Source organism: Lipophrys pholis (genome assembly GCF_963383615.2).
Source record: "Lipophrys pholis genome assembly, chromosome: 21".
NCBI lineage: Eukaryota > Metazoa > Chordata > Actinopteri > Blenniiformes > Blenniidae > Lipophrys > Lipophrys pholis.
In genome coordinates, this window is record NC_137649.1 from 16,732,765 (window position 1) to 16,750,066 (window position 17,302).

The 17,302-nt window shown below is 43.3% G+C and overlaps 2 protein-coding genes across 2 annotated transcripts; both read right to left on the reverse strand.

Moving 5' to 3' along the window:
* Positions 1–1,561: 1,561 nt before the first annotated feature.
* Positions 1,562–10,591, reverse strand: faxca (failed axon connections homolog, metaxin like GST domain containing a). Its single transcript, XM_080490982.1, has 6 exons — positions 10,111–10,591; positions 6,720–6,855; positions 6,259–6,455; positions 5,167–5,384; positions 4,323–4,439; positions 1,562–2,876 (listed from the first exon to the last, which is right to left on the reverse strand). Exons 1-6 carry the CDS (start codon positions 10,368–10,370, stop codon positions 2,542–2,544), a joined length of 1,263 nt encoding a protein of 420 aa, XP_080347108.1. The 5' UTR covers positions 10,371–10,591; the 3' UTR covers positions 1,562–2,541.
* A 568-nt stretch (positions 10,592–11,159) lies between these two features.
* Positions 11,160–17,191, reverse strand: ccnc (cyclin C). The gene is made up of 12 exons (XM_080490985.1): positions 17,041–17,191; positions 16,586–16,692; positions 16,325–16,409; positions 15,730–15,799; positions 15,510–15,561; positions 15,358–15,413; positions 14,425–14,460; positions 14,241–14,332; positions 14,064–14,131; positions 13,875–13,954; positions 13,346–13,464; positions 11,160–12,700 (listed from the first exon to the last, which is right to left on the reverse strand). The coding sequence occupies exons 1-12, from the start codon at positions 17,070–17,072 to the stop codon at positions 12,646–12,648; spliced, it is 852 nt and encodes a 283-aa protein (XP_080347111.1). The 5' UTR covers positions 17,073–17,191; the 3' UTR covers positions 11,160–12,645.
* Positions 17,192–17,302: the final 111 nt, after the last annotated feature.

A 17,302-nucleotide genomic window follows, 5' to 3' on the forward strand; every position in this document is an offset into this window, starting at 1 on the left:
ATACGCTGGCACAAGTAGAAAGTAAACGGTTCGGTTTCCATAAGGCGAAATCTGACAACTGATGAGCGAAGGCAACAGCATGCAGGCCAGGGAGTTTAAGACACAGAAAGAAAATTTCCACTTCCTCTTTTTTTCCTCGGTTCCTCGCCGAATGTTCCAAGTTCAACCGTGACATTAAACGCCCAGCAAGGTTTTCGCTGCGCGCCGTCTCGCTCCCGAAGGCAGGCTCCCGTACGAGTTCAGCCGAACGTGTTGAGGACGAGACTTTGTTCGGCGGAGAACCTGGAGTGCTTCGTGTGGTTGAAGGGGCCGGGGTGGAGGGAGTTGTCGGTGTGACGGCCGGGGGGGGGGGGGGAGATGAGCGACATCGCCAAGCACAAACACGTCTACTGCTACATGTCACTGCTACAAAATCCAACTCGGTGTCACAAGTGCAACATCTTGACAGGTGGAGTGAGGCTGACGACATCACAACGTGCTTCGGTTGGAGTTTGGGCCACTTTTTTTTTTATCAAGTGGGGGATTTTAATTCTTACTGCTCACAACTACACTACGCCGTGTTTGTTTGATTTTTTTTTATTATACTACAGTACTTATTGTTTGAGAAAGGGTCTATTTGATACGAGTAAGTAGAATGAAACGCTTTCTATTGACAGTGTTTCTGAATGAAAACTGCTTTTTGTTTCACATTCAAAGAAATCTTTCCACCTGTACGTCCAGATCATTGGAATTATCTTGTGAGCACAAAATATCGGTTTTCACTCAGGATCAGGGAGCTTCAGCATCTCTTCTCAGTAACGTCAGAGGAAATAGTGCATACTGGTGAAATTAGACTTTAGGCTTTTTCTCACCAAACTACTCTGTGACAATTCCTATATTACTTCAAACATAAAGTCATTCAAGTAAAAACCCCTATGGTGTCAACTCCCTCGCTGAACAATGAAGTTATTACACTTTGTGTGAGGAAAGTTTAAGGTGGGAATCCTCACCGCTGTGGCATAATCCACACACACAGGCATGCATATGTTCCTCTGCCCTGCTTGCAGGTTCCAAAACGCCAAATGTTGTCCGTGCGTGCATTTGCTGATCGACAAATACACATAAAGCCGGCGCCGTGACGTCACCATGAAATCAAAGGGTGAACAAAAGCTCTGCCCTCTTATTGCTTGAACATTTCCAGTATGAAGAGCGATGTCAGTCACAAATACAATGTGCCTGACAGCTACCCATCTTTGTACGGTGGATTTGGCCGGAGGCACCGACAAACAAACTGCATCAAAACTTAAATGGGCCAGCGAAGAAATATAGTTAAGATAATCCACAGCAAGTCGTAAAGGGAGAGTTCTGTGGGCACGTACCAGCCATGCACGTTCAGTCCGACTAGCCTACGTCTACATGATTGTTAGACTCGCGCTCAATTGCTTGAATGCACAATTTTAAAAGGTCTTTTTTTTTTTTACCTAAAGCTACTGTCCTTTTATTTCATCCAAGCAACTCAGCAGCCTGATTATGTTTGTCGTCACTCTGAAATCATAAGGTGGGGTTTATTTCTCTACTTTTTGGTAAAACTATTGTCTTCGAAAGACAAAACAAAGTGCTCGTGGAAGGTTAGGGTTTGTCATCCGTTGTCCACTTGCAGAGTCTCGCCGTGTGGACAGCAGGAATCACTGTCAGATCACTGTTGTGTGGATCGATACGCTATGAGGCGTCCTCCTGCAGCAGAGTGGGTTTTCATGGAGACTAATACAAGACAGCTTGTGTCCAAACTAAAACACACACATACCGACAGTATTTACATCATAGGACAGATGGTTGTATTATTCCAGGCTATCTATACTATTTATACCTATATATAATCAAATATTCTATCTATTATATTTGAGATTTTTTAATCAGATTCCCGTATCTATTTACACCGAGTTGAATCATCCGCATGAATCCTGTACAGGTCCTGTTGATAGAAGGCGTTAAGGGCTCAGTGAGTCGAAGCACACACACACACACACACACACACACACACACACACACACACACACACACACACACACACACACACAGCGGGGCGGTGCCGGGTGCTACGAGGGACAAACAAGGGGCACGCACACACATGGTTGTCATGGTTACGGCGAAGGGACAACAGACCGCGGGGCTGCGACTGCAGACGATGTCGAGCACGTGGAGGAGTTTCTCGGCAGCGGCGTCATTTACTCCTGGATTGAATTCCTCTACTTCAGGGTTTATGTCCTGTTCCTGCGTCGTTCTACTCTCCGCCTGATTTCCTCATTCTTTCTCTCTCTCTCTCTCTCTCTCTCTCTCTCTTCCTGCTGCAATCTTTCCTCCACTACAGTTTTGCATGTTTCGCCCTCCGCGTCCTCACTGAGTCCGCCGGCACAGGCACCACCAGAAACACCCCCCCCCCCCCCGGGGTTCTTTCTTCTGTCCTCAGAGGTAGGCGCCGTGTGCAGCAGGTTGGGAAGCAGCTCCCCCCCCCACCCTGCGCTGTGCCTAAAATGTGGTGTGTACTCTTAAGTGTACGCGTTGTCAACACTTGAGCTGGTCTATCTCGGAGCACTCCGTGTCCATGTCAGAGTCGTACAGCGAGTGGCCCGTCGGGTCGCTGACCGGCGACGGCGGGTCCGGCGGCGTGTGAGCGCGCGGGGTGTGCGGCGTGTGCGGGTGCGTGTCGTCGTCGTCGTCGTCGTCGTCGTCCTGGAAAGTGTCCGTGCGGGAGTACAGGCCCAGGTCGGGGAGCTTGGACGGCGAGTCGACGGACTCGGTGGTGTCGCTGTAGCGGAAGTCCTCCAGGTCCACAAACCATTCGGGCCAGAATCGCCGGCGGATGCGCTCACAGTACATGGCCAAGTTGATCAGCTCACCTGAGGAAGATGAACAGCTTGATCGCAACTGATTTACAACTCCTGGATCTGGTTATTGGTTCACAATGTGAGAGGGGAGAATCATCAGTTTTATTGGCTACGAGCTGAAAAATCTTTTTCTTTTGTTTTCCTTCTGTACAATTTGTTCCTACATTCTGCATAATCCTTGTTTTAAATAGCAGATTATATTGCTATATGCTATCCATAGCAAGTTTTAAAACCCTTCCAGTTCATCCAGAAGTCCAACGTCAATGCGCTCATCTTGTTAACACAAAGACAGCATTTAGAAACCACATCTGTTTTCACCAGTATAGAGGAGCTATAATCTAAGAAATTAGACACAATTACTTTTTTTGAATTATATTCTATTTTTTTCCACTCATAATGGGTAAAATTAAAAGTTTCAATCCTCTTTTAAATATTGTGATCAATATGGCTTTCAATGACAAAACCAGGAAACATGTCTCATCTAAGTATTTTCATATTTTGAAAAACTATTTTAGATTTGTATTCTTTTTAAAGCCAATATCATAAAGAAGGAAACAAAAACGCTTCTAATATTTCATTTTAGTTTTATCAGATCAAAGATATGAGTTTTACAAAACTTTTCTATTGTATTCCGATCATGAAATTCACACATAAGATTTTCATATTTGTATATGGAAAAGCTCCCTATAAGGGACTATTATGTTGGTCCAGGGTAGGACAAAAACAAACGCTGCTCTGGAGAGGGGCGACAATGAGCCCACCGGGTTGACGTTGATGACATGAATGCTATTCTGTGAGGGTGACTGTAAAAACATGCATGCTGAAGGCTGCAACATTACTTCACTGTATTCTGCACCAGAAAGCATTTAAAAAAATAAAATAATGGCATATAGAAATTGCACAGTTTTCTTGAAAATGTGCAACTTTGTGAAGAAATTCAATGTGAACTTTTTCCATAATAGAATCATATATCTTTGCTCTAAAAAGGGGAAACTTCAAAAGTTGTCCAGAAATGTGTATCTCAAAGGCTTTTATGCTTCTATTTTACTGGTACAGCCCAATAGAGATGAAATGTTGTTGTCTGTGGATTAAAATGAGTTTAACACTCCTTCCACTGTTTTGTTCTTTTTAATTGGGAGTCTCATCACAACATATCACTAAAAGAAATAGAGCTCACTGATTCCTTAATTTGAGGGCCTCAAGCGTCTCTGGAGCACAAAGAATCAACACTCAAAACGGACCTATTTTTGTTTTATACATATAAAACATATTTGTTATAAATCCATGAATTGATTCTGCAGTAACTGTTTTTTTTCTAAATCGTTATTATTGCACCAACAGGAGTTATGAGGTGAAACGTTTGTGGATTTTCTATAGAAAACCCTAAAGCTAAAATGGAACGTCATGGTTTGTGACATAATATAGTCATTCAGCAGACTCCACTCTCGATGAACCCACCTTTGATTAGCTGCTCCGGCCGGGACCCTGGTAGAGTCCACATAGCAGGAGCCAGGTGACTGAACACTGCAGCGTCTACGGTGGAAAGCCTGGAGCCCATCAGGTACTTCTTATCCCCTTAAACAGCAGCAACAACAAGAGAATCATCAGAACACTACAAAAAAATACAAACATTATTCTCATGTTACTCCTCTGACTCATTAAGCGACAAACTGCAGTTCTGCCTTTCACCACTGGAGGTCAATGTTGATCCATTTGTTTCTGCGACTACTCACTCTTGTCAATTACAATCCTCAAGGTTCTCGTTGAACACTTATTTTAGTTGGATGATAAATCCATATATCAACACATGAATAGAGCCAGGGTTTCTCAGTGCCACAGAGGAATTCATAAGAGTAGACAGAGGGGCTCAGTTGCGACATGAATGACATAAATCAAATCAAATAGAGAAAAAAAAAAAAAAAGCTCAGATAATTAAATTGCATCACTCCTGTGAAGTCTGCGGTGCGGTGGCTGTAAAGTTGCTTCACAGCATGAATGCGCCTGCATCAATTTCTCCCACAAAGGGCAACTGGTGACTCTAAATTGGCTGTTGGTGTAACCATGTGTGGGTGATTGTCCATCTCTTTGTGTCGGTCCTGCACCAAGGCCTGTCCTGAGTTTTATTCCCCTTTCACCCTGTGTCTGCTGCGATAGCCCCCCCCCCCCCCCCCCCCCCCCCCCCCCGCACCCTGCTGCCCAAGATAATAAAGGAGGCATAGAAAAGATGATGAATGGACGGTTCGGTGAATGAATATTTTCAACCTGCCACAAGACGACGGCCACAAAACACAAACAGCCTCACCGAGCAGAGTGGCGAGGGTACGCATGTCCTTCTCCATCAGGGTGTAAACCTCCTCCCTGGAGAAGCGCCCGATCCCGTGCCCGTACATTTCTCTCTTGACGATTCCGCCGGTCAGGTGACTCAGGATCCACTTGAGCAGGTCGCTCAGTGGTCCGCTCACCGACAGCATCTTCTGCGTCTCCTCCAGGTTGTCCACCCACTGACAGTAAGCTATTGTCCTGCGGCACAACGACAGACGCACGGATATCAACCTCACCCGTGACGACAGTTCGTGTGCCTTTCGCTCAGAAGAAAAAGCACGACAGGAGGGGAAAATAACATTTCAGCATGACACTAAAAGCACGAAACGATTAGTTATTGTTATTTGTGGGGAAAAATAAGCAACAGCGTTCATTCTGAAACCCATGATACTCTTTAGTGGTATGTGGAGAAAAACAGTACAAAGCTTAGAATGAAAGTAAATGTTTGGGAGGAGCGAGGCCTGCTATCAATATTGCTGCTGATGTGTAGAGTTTGGCTCGAGCCACCAAAGAGTATCAATAAATATTTATCATATCAAGCATTAAGTATGCCTCCACATCAGAGCTGTCATTTTAGTTTAGAGGCCGCATACACACCAATTTCAACTCGAGTGAGCCAGACCAGTACAATAGTGCCATAATAACCTCTACAATTTAAACTTGCAAGTTGTTCTTTGTTGTGGTGCAGAGGACATGTGATAAAGATATCTCAAATTTTGAGAACAACTGGGACAAATCATCAGTTTAAAAAAGTGTAATTAGAATCTGTTTGTTGCTTTTTGCTCGTGTTTCCCGCCCGACCTAATCCAGGGTTTGAATCCCTCTGCGCAAAGTGTTTTCCTTCCACCTCTGCCAATGTTTTGGTGGGTTTTTCTCTGTAAAACACAACCTCTGTGGTCTGAACTAAACTTTCTGCTCATTGTTGTGAAGCAATTGTTTTCAACATATTGCTGGAGCACCTAATGTCGTCTTCACACTCCTTCCTTTTCATTTTGCACCTGATGAAGTCGCTGACATTGTAAACAGTCGAGTTCCGGGACCATAAAACTACATGAGCATTTGTGTCGCTCACCAGTAGAAGTGCTCCTCCACCATCTTGGTAACGGCGCGCGACACGGCCATCTCCTGCACGGTGAGGCTCTTGTTGAGGCTCACGCCCAGCCTCTCCTCCAGGAAGTCGATGATGAACTCGGTGCCGCACACCTGCTCTTGGTTGTACTCGATCCACGGCATCTTTCCCTGCGACGAAAGCTTCCCATCAAAGTAGTTCTGCGGGGAGAGGAAACGATAAAAGGAAGACGTTCAATAAGCAACCGGACACTTGGAAAGATGAATATCTTTATAATAAAACTCGGTAAAAGCAACAACAGCAGAGCATTTAAATGAAACATTTTTTAATGTTTGATATAAACTTTGTCTGACAGAGGGAAATGGTGTTAAAGTGTAATTGATTTAAACTTGATATAAACAGAGTGCACTGCAGCCGCTCAGTGCAGAGAGCACCGTCAACCATCAGGTCTGCCTCAGTCTTACCTGGTAGGGCAGGTCCACCATACGGAGGTAGGTCTCCAGCTTAAGGCAGAAAGGGGACAGGGACGGAGCACCAGATTTGGGCCGGGAGAACTGATGGAGTATGATGGCATCTTTAGAGTCCAGCTCTTCCTCCTTTCTGTGTGGGACAGAGCTGCATGTCAGGAAGAATCAGACTGTGGTGGGTCAGTGTGTGCCGTCACTATGTAACAGGGAGTTTGAGCTCAAATCCCGTTCGCAGGATCTCGTCGAGTGCAAACCACTGAACGTGAAATGTGCGTCTCAAAACACAAAGAAAAAAACTATTATTACAGTTTATGCAGAAAAACTAAACTTGAACCTTGTTGTACTGTGTTTTATTCTACCTTATCGGGGAGAACTTTTATTGTGTAAAGTGCTATATAAATATCACTTCCTTCATTACACAAATACTTGGTGACGTTTTGTGTTGTTGAAACATGTCAGAGGCTCAAGACAAGCAAATACTGTATGTGTGTCTGTGTGTTACCAATGATATGGCTGTTTGATCATTTTATGTTTACCTGATGGTTTCGAAGAAACAAACAAAACCCCAAAACAAACAGTCGATCAATGAACAAAGGAGTGAGATTTAGAATGAAGGTGGAAGATAAAAAAATCCTTTGTTTTAACAACATCAAACTAAAACAACCCTCACGGTCGTGACCGACAATACATGAAGGTAAATATTCACTGAACCTTCACCCAGAGTCGCTTCCTACCAGAATATGATGTGGTGAGTCACTTTAGCGCAGGAGGCGTCAATCTCTCTGTAACCGAGAGCGACTTCAAGTGTACAGAGTAACAAAGAAAGACTTCTGCTGTGACGATAAACTTTCATATATGTCAAGTGGTTTGACAGTAATTAGCAGAGATTTCTGAGGCGGAAAACAGATACCTCAAGTTTATTTGTGTTCATTTCCAAACGTCAGTGAAGAATTACTCATTAATTTGTTTAAAATCACACCCAGCAACTGTTTAAAAGGCTCTTGTTTAATTGTGTGCAAATGGAAAATAATTAACTTTCATTTGTTTCTGAAGAATATACACACATACAGCTATGAAAATCTCCATTATACCTCAAGACTCCAAAGTCAGTATAAATATACACTTTTATCTTGTCAATTATACAATCAACGCTTTTTTTGGGTAAGAAAACTGATAAAATCCACCACTTCTGCTTCCTCTACTTCTCTCTAAATAGGCTTTATCCCCTGTTAAAGTCTACCTGTACTACACGGAGTGCTTTTGTCCTACAATAGTAGCAGGGTCTATTTGGCTGCTTGATTTTCACACAGAAAGTCATTGCAATTTCAACTGCGGACTTGAATAGTTTTTGTGCCTTTAATGCCACAGACCAGGTCCCCCACATTCAAATGACAAATACAAGCCATGATCACTTTGCAGAAATTTCTAGGAAGTCAATCCACATTTTGAAGCCATGTTGTTTGTGTTGACCACTACTTATACAACATGCCCTGTGGGATAATTAGTGGGTTACCTCTGCTCTTGTGTCTGACCTCAAATTAATAAGTGTCAGGAGCTGACAAACTGAACCGTGTATCACACAAGACTGTTTAAACCTCTTCACATAACGACACAAAAGAGAAAAACTCTGACAAGCACTACAGTGACCCACCACTGCAATCTACCTTACAAGAGAATATAGTGCAATTTGGTTCCTTTTTCATTTAATCATTCATGTCCCCCCAGATTAATTAATATAAGGATTTATTGAATTTGTTTATTTGAACGGGACAGAGCACAATAATGTGCAATCCATGTCATCACGAGGTTACTGTAAATATGCCGGATTAAGCACAAGGCTAATTCTTTAAGAATTTCTAATTAATTATCATTTTGAGGCAATCGATTTACTGTGCGATTGAAATGAACAATTCTATAAAATGGAAGACGGAGGAAACGATAGTTGTTGTGGTGGAAGATAATAGAGTAGATATCAAGAAGATAGAAGAAGATATATAGAATTAGAGGTGGACAGAGGCATGGAGAGAGTTCAGCTCATCTATCATATGAATCACTGAATTAATCCATTCACTGGCCGCGAGAGACCGTCAGCCCAGGGCCTGTCATCCCAACTGCAGCGTCAAAACAATGAGGCATCTCCTTGGAGAGATGCTCGTGCACTCACGTGGCTGACAGTGGCGAAACCGGGCCACTCTTATTGGACCGCCACGGGCCTGCAAGTGGCAACAACCTCACGTGAGCGGACGAGGGGGAGCTGTCCACTGTGTGCGGTGCTGAACGGTGAAAACAACAGCAGAGGAGCTGTCCGTGCCAGGGTGGTGCTGAAGTGCCCGCTGCCTCACACGGAGGCAACGAGAATAACGTGAAGTACACGTTGTCCTTTCATAGAAACACCACTGAAGTGTTGGAATGACAGAGAGATGCGGGATTTCACAGAGGCGCTTCAGTCTTCAGTTTGAATGAATATTTCACCAGCCATATTTCCGCCTTGAGCTTGTAAAAAAAATAAAGGCCCACGGTGTCTGAGTGCCACTATTCTTTATATGAGCTAAATTGACTTCATGTCATCTCGACATAGTTTAAATGTCCTTAACAACATCATAAAAATGCATGGCTGGGACATATGCTGTGAGGTGAAGCCTAACCAGCAAAGCCGGATCCTAAAACCTTCACTTCTGCTAATTAAAAACTCAGTAAAAACCCGTTTTACTGTCATTACCGCATTTATAATAAAGCATAGCTTCCTGACATTATGAATGTTTAGATTCTAGAGATAGGATGGAGGTCCCATTTGCGCAGTGTTGTAAAATACACACCTCTAACTGTCATAAAGAAAACACCACATGTACCTGATGTCCTTCAAATGAAAGTGCCCTATACTGTCAGTGTCTCTCGTGTCAACCCGCGTGAAAACAAGAGCTGCCTCAAGGGCCTGCGTGCTGGCAAACAGAGCAACTTCAACAAACACCAATGGAAATGAGCCATTATTAACCCATCAACATCCTGAATGACCCACAGGGCGAAATAACAGCCATGACCTTTACTGGAGGGTCGCTGGCGCGTTTAATCCACCTCAATAATCCAATGAAGATGGAGACCTACTGCATATGTGTGTGTATGTATGTGTATGGAAGTGTGTGTTTGTTGGGGATGATGGGTGGGGGTTCCGTTACATCACAACCCACCCACTCACGACTCCTTATTCTCCACCGTCTCCGCTCTCACCCCGCCCGAACAGACGGGATTAAGTAATATCAGAAAGCAGTAATAAAGCAGCGGACCTCGGAGATTTGGAGTGAAAATGCAGATAAGACTGGTTTGATAAGTGGAGGCCTGCCTGTCAGGGCGAGGGGGAGGGGGAGGAGGGGGTCCTCTGCGCTGTTTGTACCTGATGGCCAGCAGCTCGTGCAGCAGATAGGCAGCGGCAGCCAGCAGAGCCCCTCCGGTCAGATACAGCGTCTTCCGCCACCACGAGTCGGAGCCCAGAGCCGACATGATGCCGCCGTAGTCCTGCAGTGGTTGGGCGACGATGTATCCATAAAACGAGAGCTGCTCATCGGAGCCCAGAAGGCCGGAGGAGAAGCTCCGGTTCTGGCCGAGATCAACCACAAACGACCGCGTCCAGGCGAACCCGACGCGCCAGTACATGCTCTCTGTCTGCGGCCGCTCTCCGCCTCGCTCCGGCAGCTCGAGGCTTCATCAGGGGGGGCTTCATGGGTGCCGGCTGCGGGGCGACACGACGAGGAACAGCCGACTGGACACAAACATCCCGCCCGGAGCGTGTCCCCGCGGCGGGGTGGGCATCCTCCGAAGCCTGCTCGGAGCTTTCTTTTGCCCCGACTCCTCCAAGACGCACTAGTATATAACACAGTTTCCGGAAGAGCCTTTCAAAGTAAACTTCCTATCCGTTTTCTGAACGTTTTTGGTCTACTAAAACTGGACTATACGAATAATATCTGGCTGTACTACTCTGACTGTTATAGCTTCCCTCCTCCAACCATAAATCTTCTCACTTTGTATCGGGACAGGGATTGTTTAAGTCTTTCAAATCGAATACGGTTTTATTTTATAGGAAACACAACGTAGTCTTTAGCAGCGTTTCCGGTATTTTCTGTAGTTTCCGTGCCTCCAACGTGACGTCACGGGCTACGTAATGACATTGTGCAATTTTCTTCACCTTAAACACGAACCTTTAACACGAAATATTGTTCTATTCCCCAACTTCAGGAGCGTTGATAACACGACAATTAAAACTAAAGAGTTTTTAAGTGTGAAAAAAGGTACAATGTTACACGTTTAGTATTCACCACTAGAGGGATCCGACCACTGCTGACATTGAAGTTGTGTAAAAGGGTCCGTATGTGACTTTGGCATCATGCTGGAATTTTCCCAGAAAAAAGAGATTGTATTCACATGACATAACAGCAAGAGCCCACCTCGTTTTGCACACAAAACATTTTATTCAATAAAACGATGCAGGGAAAATGGTATCGACCAGAAGTAGAGGGGATGTCTGGTTGGAGTGAAGCCCTTTTGCTTTTATGCCCATTCTGAGGAACAGAAATGACAGATGGAGAGTCCTGAAGGGTCGGAAAATGCCAGAACGGCTGCATCCAATTTGCTCCACTGTTTTAGTATTTATTCCTCGAGGCAGGGAGAAGAATCAGACGCACCCAAATAATTCAACAAAACACCCCAGCATATTTTACAGCTCACCTGAATGGACAATGTGCTTTAGTCATGGATTTTCCCTACAACCAGCAGCTTTTTGTAAGGCTTTCAAGCACCTTGTTTTGTGCGTGCACACACACACACACACACAGGTCCCGCTGTAATACATCACAAAAATATGAAGACATTTAAAACATACACACCTGTACATAGCCACATCAGTGTCTAAACAAATGGGAGGTTTTTTTTTTTTTTTTTTTAAAGTGTGCAGACATATTGATTGCAATGTTTACTCAAAAGGAACACCACTATTTTACATGTTAAGTCTACAACTAAATTTGAATAAACCAAAAAGCATACTACAATAAAAAGCTTTGCAGCAGGCGAAATGAATCATGAGAGAGAACACAAAAAAAACCAAAAAACAAACAAACCAGGGGCACTTTAACCTGAAGCACAAGTACAAAGCTGAACCCAGTCATGATTAAGCCAAAGATCTAAAGTGAATGAAAATAATTACGGTTATATACAAAATGAAATGCGGAATGGGAGGGAGGAGGTGGAGCTGTCATGATTCAAAACAGTAAACTGGATTAAAAAGGAGCTCATTTCTCACTCCTGGGAGTTTTCCTGCCACAGTTCTTTGATCAAGCAGAAGGCAGGCGTTTCCCCTTCCCGTCACACGCTCACATGGTGACATCCAACCAGATTCTCACTGCACGACATGATTTTACAGAGAAGCCTACTGCAGACCCTGAGGAATGAAGAACCCCACACAGCCTGGCCACTCACTGCCTCACACCCACACCCACACCCACACACTCACGCAAACACACACACACACACACACAACTTGTGATCAAGTTTTCTAAAAATCCCGCGGAGCTTCGTGTGAACAGACTGGCTCCTCTGGGTGGTTCAAGGATGTCAGGATCATCGCAATGACAAGTTTCTCCTCAACCATCACACCAGCTCTCTTCCCATCTGTTCCTCAGTTTTAAGTTTCTTTCAAGAGTTCATTTGTCCCGGGCACTGCAGCCGCTCCAGAGGCTGCTGGTTCGATCCTACGAACCCATAATGAGCAGAGAAGTGATCTCAGGTGGTGATGAATGGACACCCGACTCCGCTAAAATGTGCAGGCTTTTGTTTTGGTTTTTTTAAACCTGGCATTGCAAAGTTTACACTGTGTGATATTTGTTAAAGACCCTCCCCCTCTCTACGTGGACATTATGGCTTCAGATAAGATGCTGTGCTAGGACTGGCTGTAGGAGTTGCTCTGGTTCCCGTTGGAGCTCTGATCGCTCTCACTGCAGACACAAAGACGGAATAATTACATAAAGCTCCCTGCAAAGTGGCAGATTTCCCAGAGTGCATCAGGCTAAGGGAGTAGGCTGAAAATTATTAACCAAGGAATTAAATTGAGGGACTTTTTAAAAGCGTACTGAATGCAACAAGCACGGTGTCGTCGATTCATTTAGCAGTTCACACATTTTGGCTAAATGGAGGATTGTAGTATTCACAACAGTTCAAGCTGCCGTCTACAGTACAAGGTGTGATCAAAAAGCTGTCTGTAGTTTTTTTTATCGTGAATGAAGAGAAGCCTGATCATGCGTGTGTAGTCAAGAGCAGCAGATGATCCAAAAGAACCAACAACCTCATCCTTTTCCACGAGTTTTGTGATAGTCTCAATTATTTGCAGTAATGGAAATATAGTATATGTTCAAATAGTTTCTCGTAATGCTTGATTAGTGGGATTCTTTCTGGAAGTCACAGACATGAGGAGTGAAAATCTCCAAGCACAAAATGTATGTGTAAATATATAGAGGGAAAGGTGACTAAGTTATGTTTTCAAAAGGAGGTTTTTGTTCACATCTTGTACATTCTTAAAAAATAACCAGAACACAATATATCATATTTTCACAATAGAAGAGCAGGATCAGAAGCTGATGTACCTGTTGGGAGGTGATTTGGGTTTTGGCATCTTGTTTAGGACAGCAGCGATCTCCTTCCTGTCATCAAAGTTCTTCCACTGGTCATAGAGCTTCAGAATGACACGGATGATCTCCAGGATCTTAACGGAATAAAAAAGTATACAAATATAATTCAACCTACCGTTTGAGACCAGATCTGTCAAAACAGCATCAAGCAGAAAGAGTTCCCGTGTTATGATTAACTTTGACTTAGGTAAGATTCTTCTATGGCTACCTGTTTTAGATGAATACTCAACAATAGTTAGTATTTTATTTAGTTTTCTGGTACTTTAGAATTGGCACCAGCAAGAGCGTTTGCCAAAAAGACTAACGGCATTCACAATGCAGATAAAGTTTGCTTCAACTTTAAAAAGTCAAGAAAAATATGCAAACATTGTAAAAACTTCTCTCAGTTATCATAGACTTTTGCAACAACTTTGTTAATTTTCCTAAACGTTCGTGCATGAATATGTGTCTCGATATTAAACATTAAAACGGGTGTCGGTCTGACTTTATCCATGTCCACGGAGAGCTCGGCGAACCACTGCCTGGCGTCTTTCTGCTGCACCACGCAGGCCACATGAAGGCAGGCTGTGGGAGGAAAAGAAGAACTGATCAAGTTACATCTAATCGGGCCTATTTCAGGCCAGTAGCCACCATTACCCAGCCACTAGTGGACACACGTGGGGACAACTCTTACCAAGGGCAATCATGAAGGGAGGGTAGAGCAGACACAGATCTGTCCTGTACGTGTCATTCACTATCCGCCTGGTAAAGACAACGAAAAAAAAAGAAAAAAAACTCAATCAAATGTTTAGCATGAGTCAAAGTACACAAGAAATGTTTTGGTTTTTTTTTAACAGAGAGTGTGTTATACCAAGCCAGAGGCAGCAGCATGTCCTCTTGTCCCATGTCCTGCACATACTGCAGCAGCGGTCGATACGGGTGGTATACAATCAAGCAGCAGTCCTGAAACACAACAGTTCAGTTTAACCAAAACAAACAATTCAAGTGTCCAGCAGTGAGAACATTTCACCCCCCCCCCCCCCCCATCTACTCACCATCAACTCCAAAAGGTAGAACTCGCATTCTAATATCTGTGAAAACAAAGGTGTAAACAGTATCAGGACTCGCTGAAGGAAACCACACGATGGCTTCCTACATCAAAATACACATCTAAGAAATAAGACTTGGGTTTAGCGAGTTTGTAATATATCTATTAAATATCTGGCTATGCATATTTTCCTGCTTTTTTGAATTTATGTTGTTCGATAATTGTAAATCACATAAGTTAAAATAGACTTTGAAAAGAATGAAAGATATTAAATTATTTTAGGTGAGACCACGGCATATGCTGAAACTAACAATTCACCACTACAGTCGTATTAACAGGAATATTTTCTTCTTTTGACTTTGCATTGATTACACTCTGAAGACTTTGTTTGTCCAGTTATGCTGACGTTTCTACTACAAACGCAGAGTGGACACTTGTAAACAAAAACAAAAATGTTTTGAAGTTGTAGCGCCTCAGCAAACTCTTTCACTCCCTCATTAATCACACACCGGTGGCCCAGTATAAATAAGAGTTTACACAACTTTCTGGACAGGCAACAATTCAGAACAGCTCCTCGGACTTCCAGGCAACTCTACCATGATGTTACATAAATAAGATGTTGGCAGCGCACTGCACTTCCCACCACAGTGCGAGATGCAGCGGGAAACCATCTCCCACATCAACTGAGTTTTTATCGGCAGAGCGCGAACATTACCTGAGGAATCTCACGCAGGGACGGACACTAATGTGGCAACACTGCAGTACATTGTAAAGTTGCTCTCTGTAAAGTCATTAATGCACTGCCATGCTGCATCACTGCATACAGACTAGTTTCTGGATTTATAGTGTTCACATTATTTTTCACACATATTTCTTGATCTTGGTCACACTCAAAACCAGCAACTATCTACCTAAAAGGTAAATATCTCATTTTACTTACATGATTCATTCTGTATGGGAATTCCTTTGGAAAGGCGTAAGAAAACCGTGTTTTCACTGTATGAAGACAGGCAAGGTATGTTAATTCAACTTTTCTGCAGAGGAAAGCTGAATCAAGACTATTGTTGTCGAAAAGTGAAAGTGGACACTTACAGACAGACGTTGCTGCAGAAATCAGTCTGGTATTAGACACAACTCCGAATTCCTGAAAGGAAGTAAACGATTAAATTCAAATTCATCAAAACTAAGATTTAAAAAGTGGAAGCCCTGAGACAACGCGCTGTGTTTTCAATGTCCTCATCGCTATCTACTCCCTGTTATGATGACATAAGCTCGTACCGATGCCTTATCGACATTGAAGTAACACACAAACCTCCACTTTAGAAGCCAGGAAAACACAGGTAGGAGCCATGAGCACGGGATCGATACTTTTCAGAGAATACCTGAAAACAACACAAGATAAACAACAATAGTTTTTAACTTGGAAACTTAACATTAAGCAAAGTTTTCTCTGTCATACATACATACATATTAAACTTTTGAAGCAAATATGATCAAATATTTGTGGGTTCAAATACAGGGCAGGCCTTTCTGTGTGCAGTTTGCATGTTCTCCCCGTGCGTATGGGACCGCAGTCCAAAACCATGCATATGAGCCTACACTGTCCCTAGGTATGACTGGCAGTGTGGTTGTTTTTCTTTCTGTGCTTGTCCTGTGATGGACTGGTGAACTGTGTACCCTGCCCTCGCCCATAGTGAGTTGCGATTGGCTTCAGTGACCTGCGACCCTGAGCAAGTAAAGCGGTATATGAGATGGATGGATGAATGCCATTATTGAAGTTTTTTGATGACTCTTATGAAAATGATCAGTATTGGCATAACTTCATTAGAAATTCTGTCCTCAGTGCCAAGTATAAATAAAATCTAATGTTTTCTATTGTCATTTCACTGACGTTAATGAGATCTTACCTGGCATAGAACCGCTTGAAGTAGACAGTGGCAGTGGCGATGACCTGCTGTCGAAGCTTCAGGTGTTCTCCTAAAGCCTGAATCACTGAAACAGACAATAACGACTGATGGACGGAAGGAGTAGAATTCAAGATACAGGGAGTTTTAAAGTTCCGATAAGTGTACACAATTTCTGAAATATAGCCAGAGAACACACTGGCAGTATACCTTTACTGTATTCTATTAAATCAGCCTCAGAGAGTTCAACCAATACAACAATACCATTGGCAAAGAAGATCTGCAGCTTCCAGTAGTCCTCCTCTGTCAGGACCTTCAGGTCCTTCTGACGCTCTTTCATCAGGTCTTGCTTATCCAGCACCCACTGCAGACTTTTAACAGATATATCAAATAAATATATTTCACAAACCCTGAAAGTGTCAAAACTCTCAGCTGGGAAGCTAGCGGGACGACGCAACAACAACAACACAAAGCTGAACAAAAGCTGTCGATATCACTTTCAACACAATGTACAGTGGGACTCGTAAGTTTAGGTTTTTGTAATAATTTTCAATTTCGCAAACGTTTTATTTCTGTCTTTATTCATAAAAGTGTTTTTTTGTCTCACAGCAAGAGTTCCGTAGAAACATAACGCTGCACAGACGCGGCTAGGCCTCAAAACAAAGACGGTAAATTATAAAATAAACACGTATCGTCAACAGATTTTAACGGAAACTTACTAGTGAGAACTCTGCCAGAAATTCCCTGCCATGTCGTGGAAGTTGAGGTAGAAAATCACACTTTAAATCCGTATTTTCAGTCTGAAAAGAAGTGTTTATCACAGTTGTGCTAAGAGGATGCAGGAGTAACTGCGAAATCCGTCCGGAGAGCCCAATGAAGCCGGTCCGCTTAAAGTTCCGCCTTTAAACCCGATTTTCTTTAATCTCATTAAGGTCGATCAAGTTATATGTTTACATAGTTCCCTCAATACGAATTCATTTA

Bases quoted from the DNA above. Each gene is read 5' to 3' on its own strand.
- faxca (XM_080490982.1), bottom strand. From the start codon at position 10,370: ATGTACTGGCGCGTCGGGTTCGCCTGGACGCGGTCGTTTGTGGTTGAT. The intron at 5,385-6,258 runs GTGAGCGACACA...GTTGTGCCGCAG, and splicing joins GTGGAGGAGCACTTCTACTG to GACAATAGCTTACTGTCAGT. The intron at 4,440-5,166 runs GTGAGGCTGTTT...CTGCTGTTTAAG, and splicing joins TACCCTCGCCACTCTGCTCG to GGGATAAGAAGTACCTGATG.
- ccnc (XM_080490985.1), bottom strand. From the start codon at position 17,072: ATGGCAGGGAATTTCTGGCAGAGTTCTCACTA. The intron at 16,410-16,585 runs GTATTGTTGTAT...TGTCTGTTTCAG, and splicing joins GCAGATCTTCTTTGCCAATG to TGATTCAGGCTTTAGGAGAA. The intron at 14,132-14,240 runs GTATAACACACT...TGTCTTTACCAG, and splicing joins ATGCTGCTGCCTCTGGCTTG to GCGGATAGTGAATGACACGT.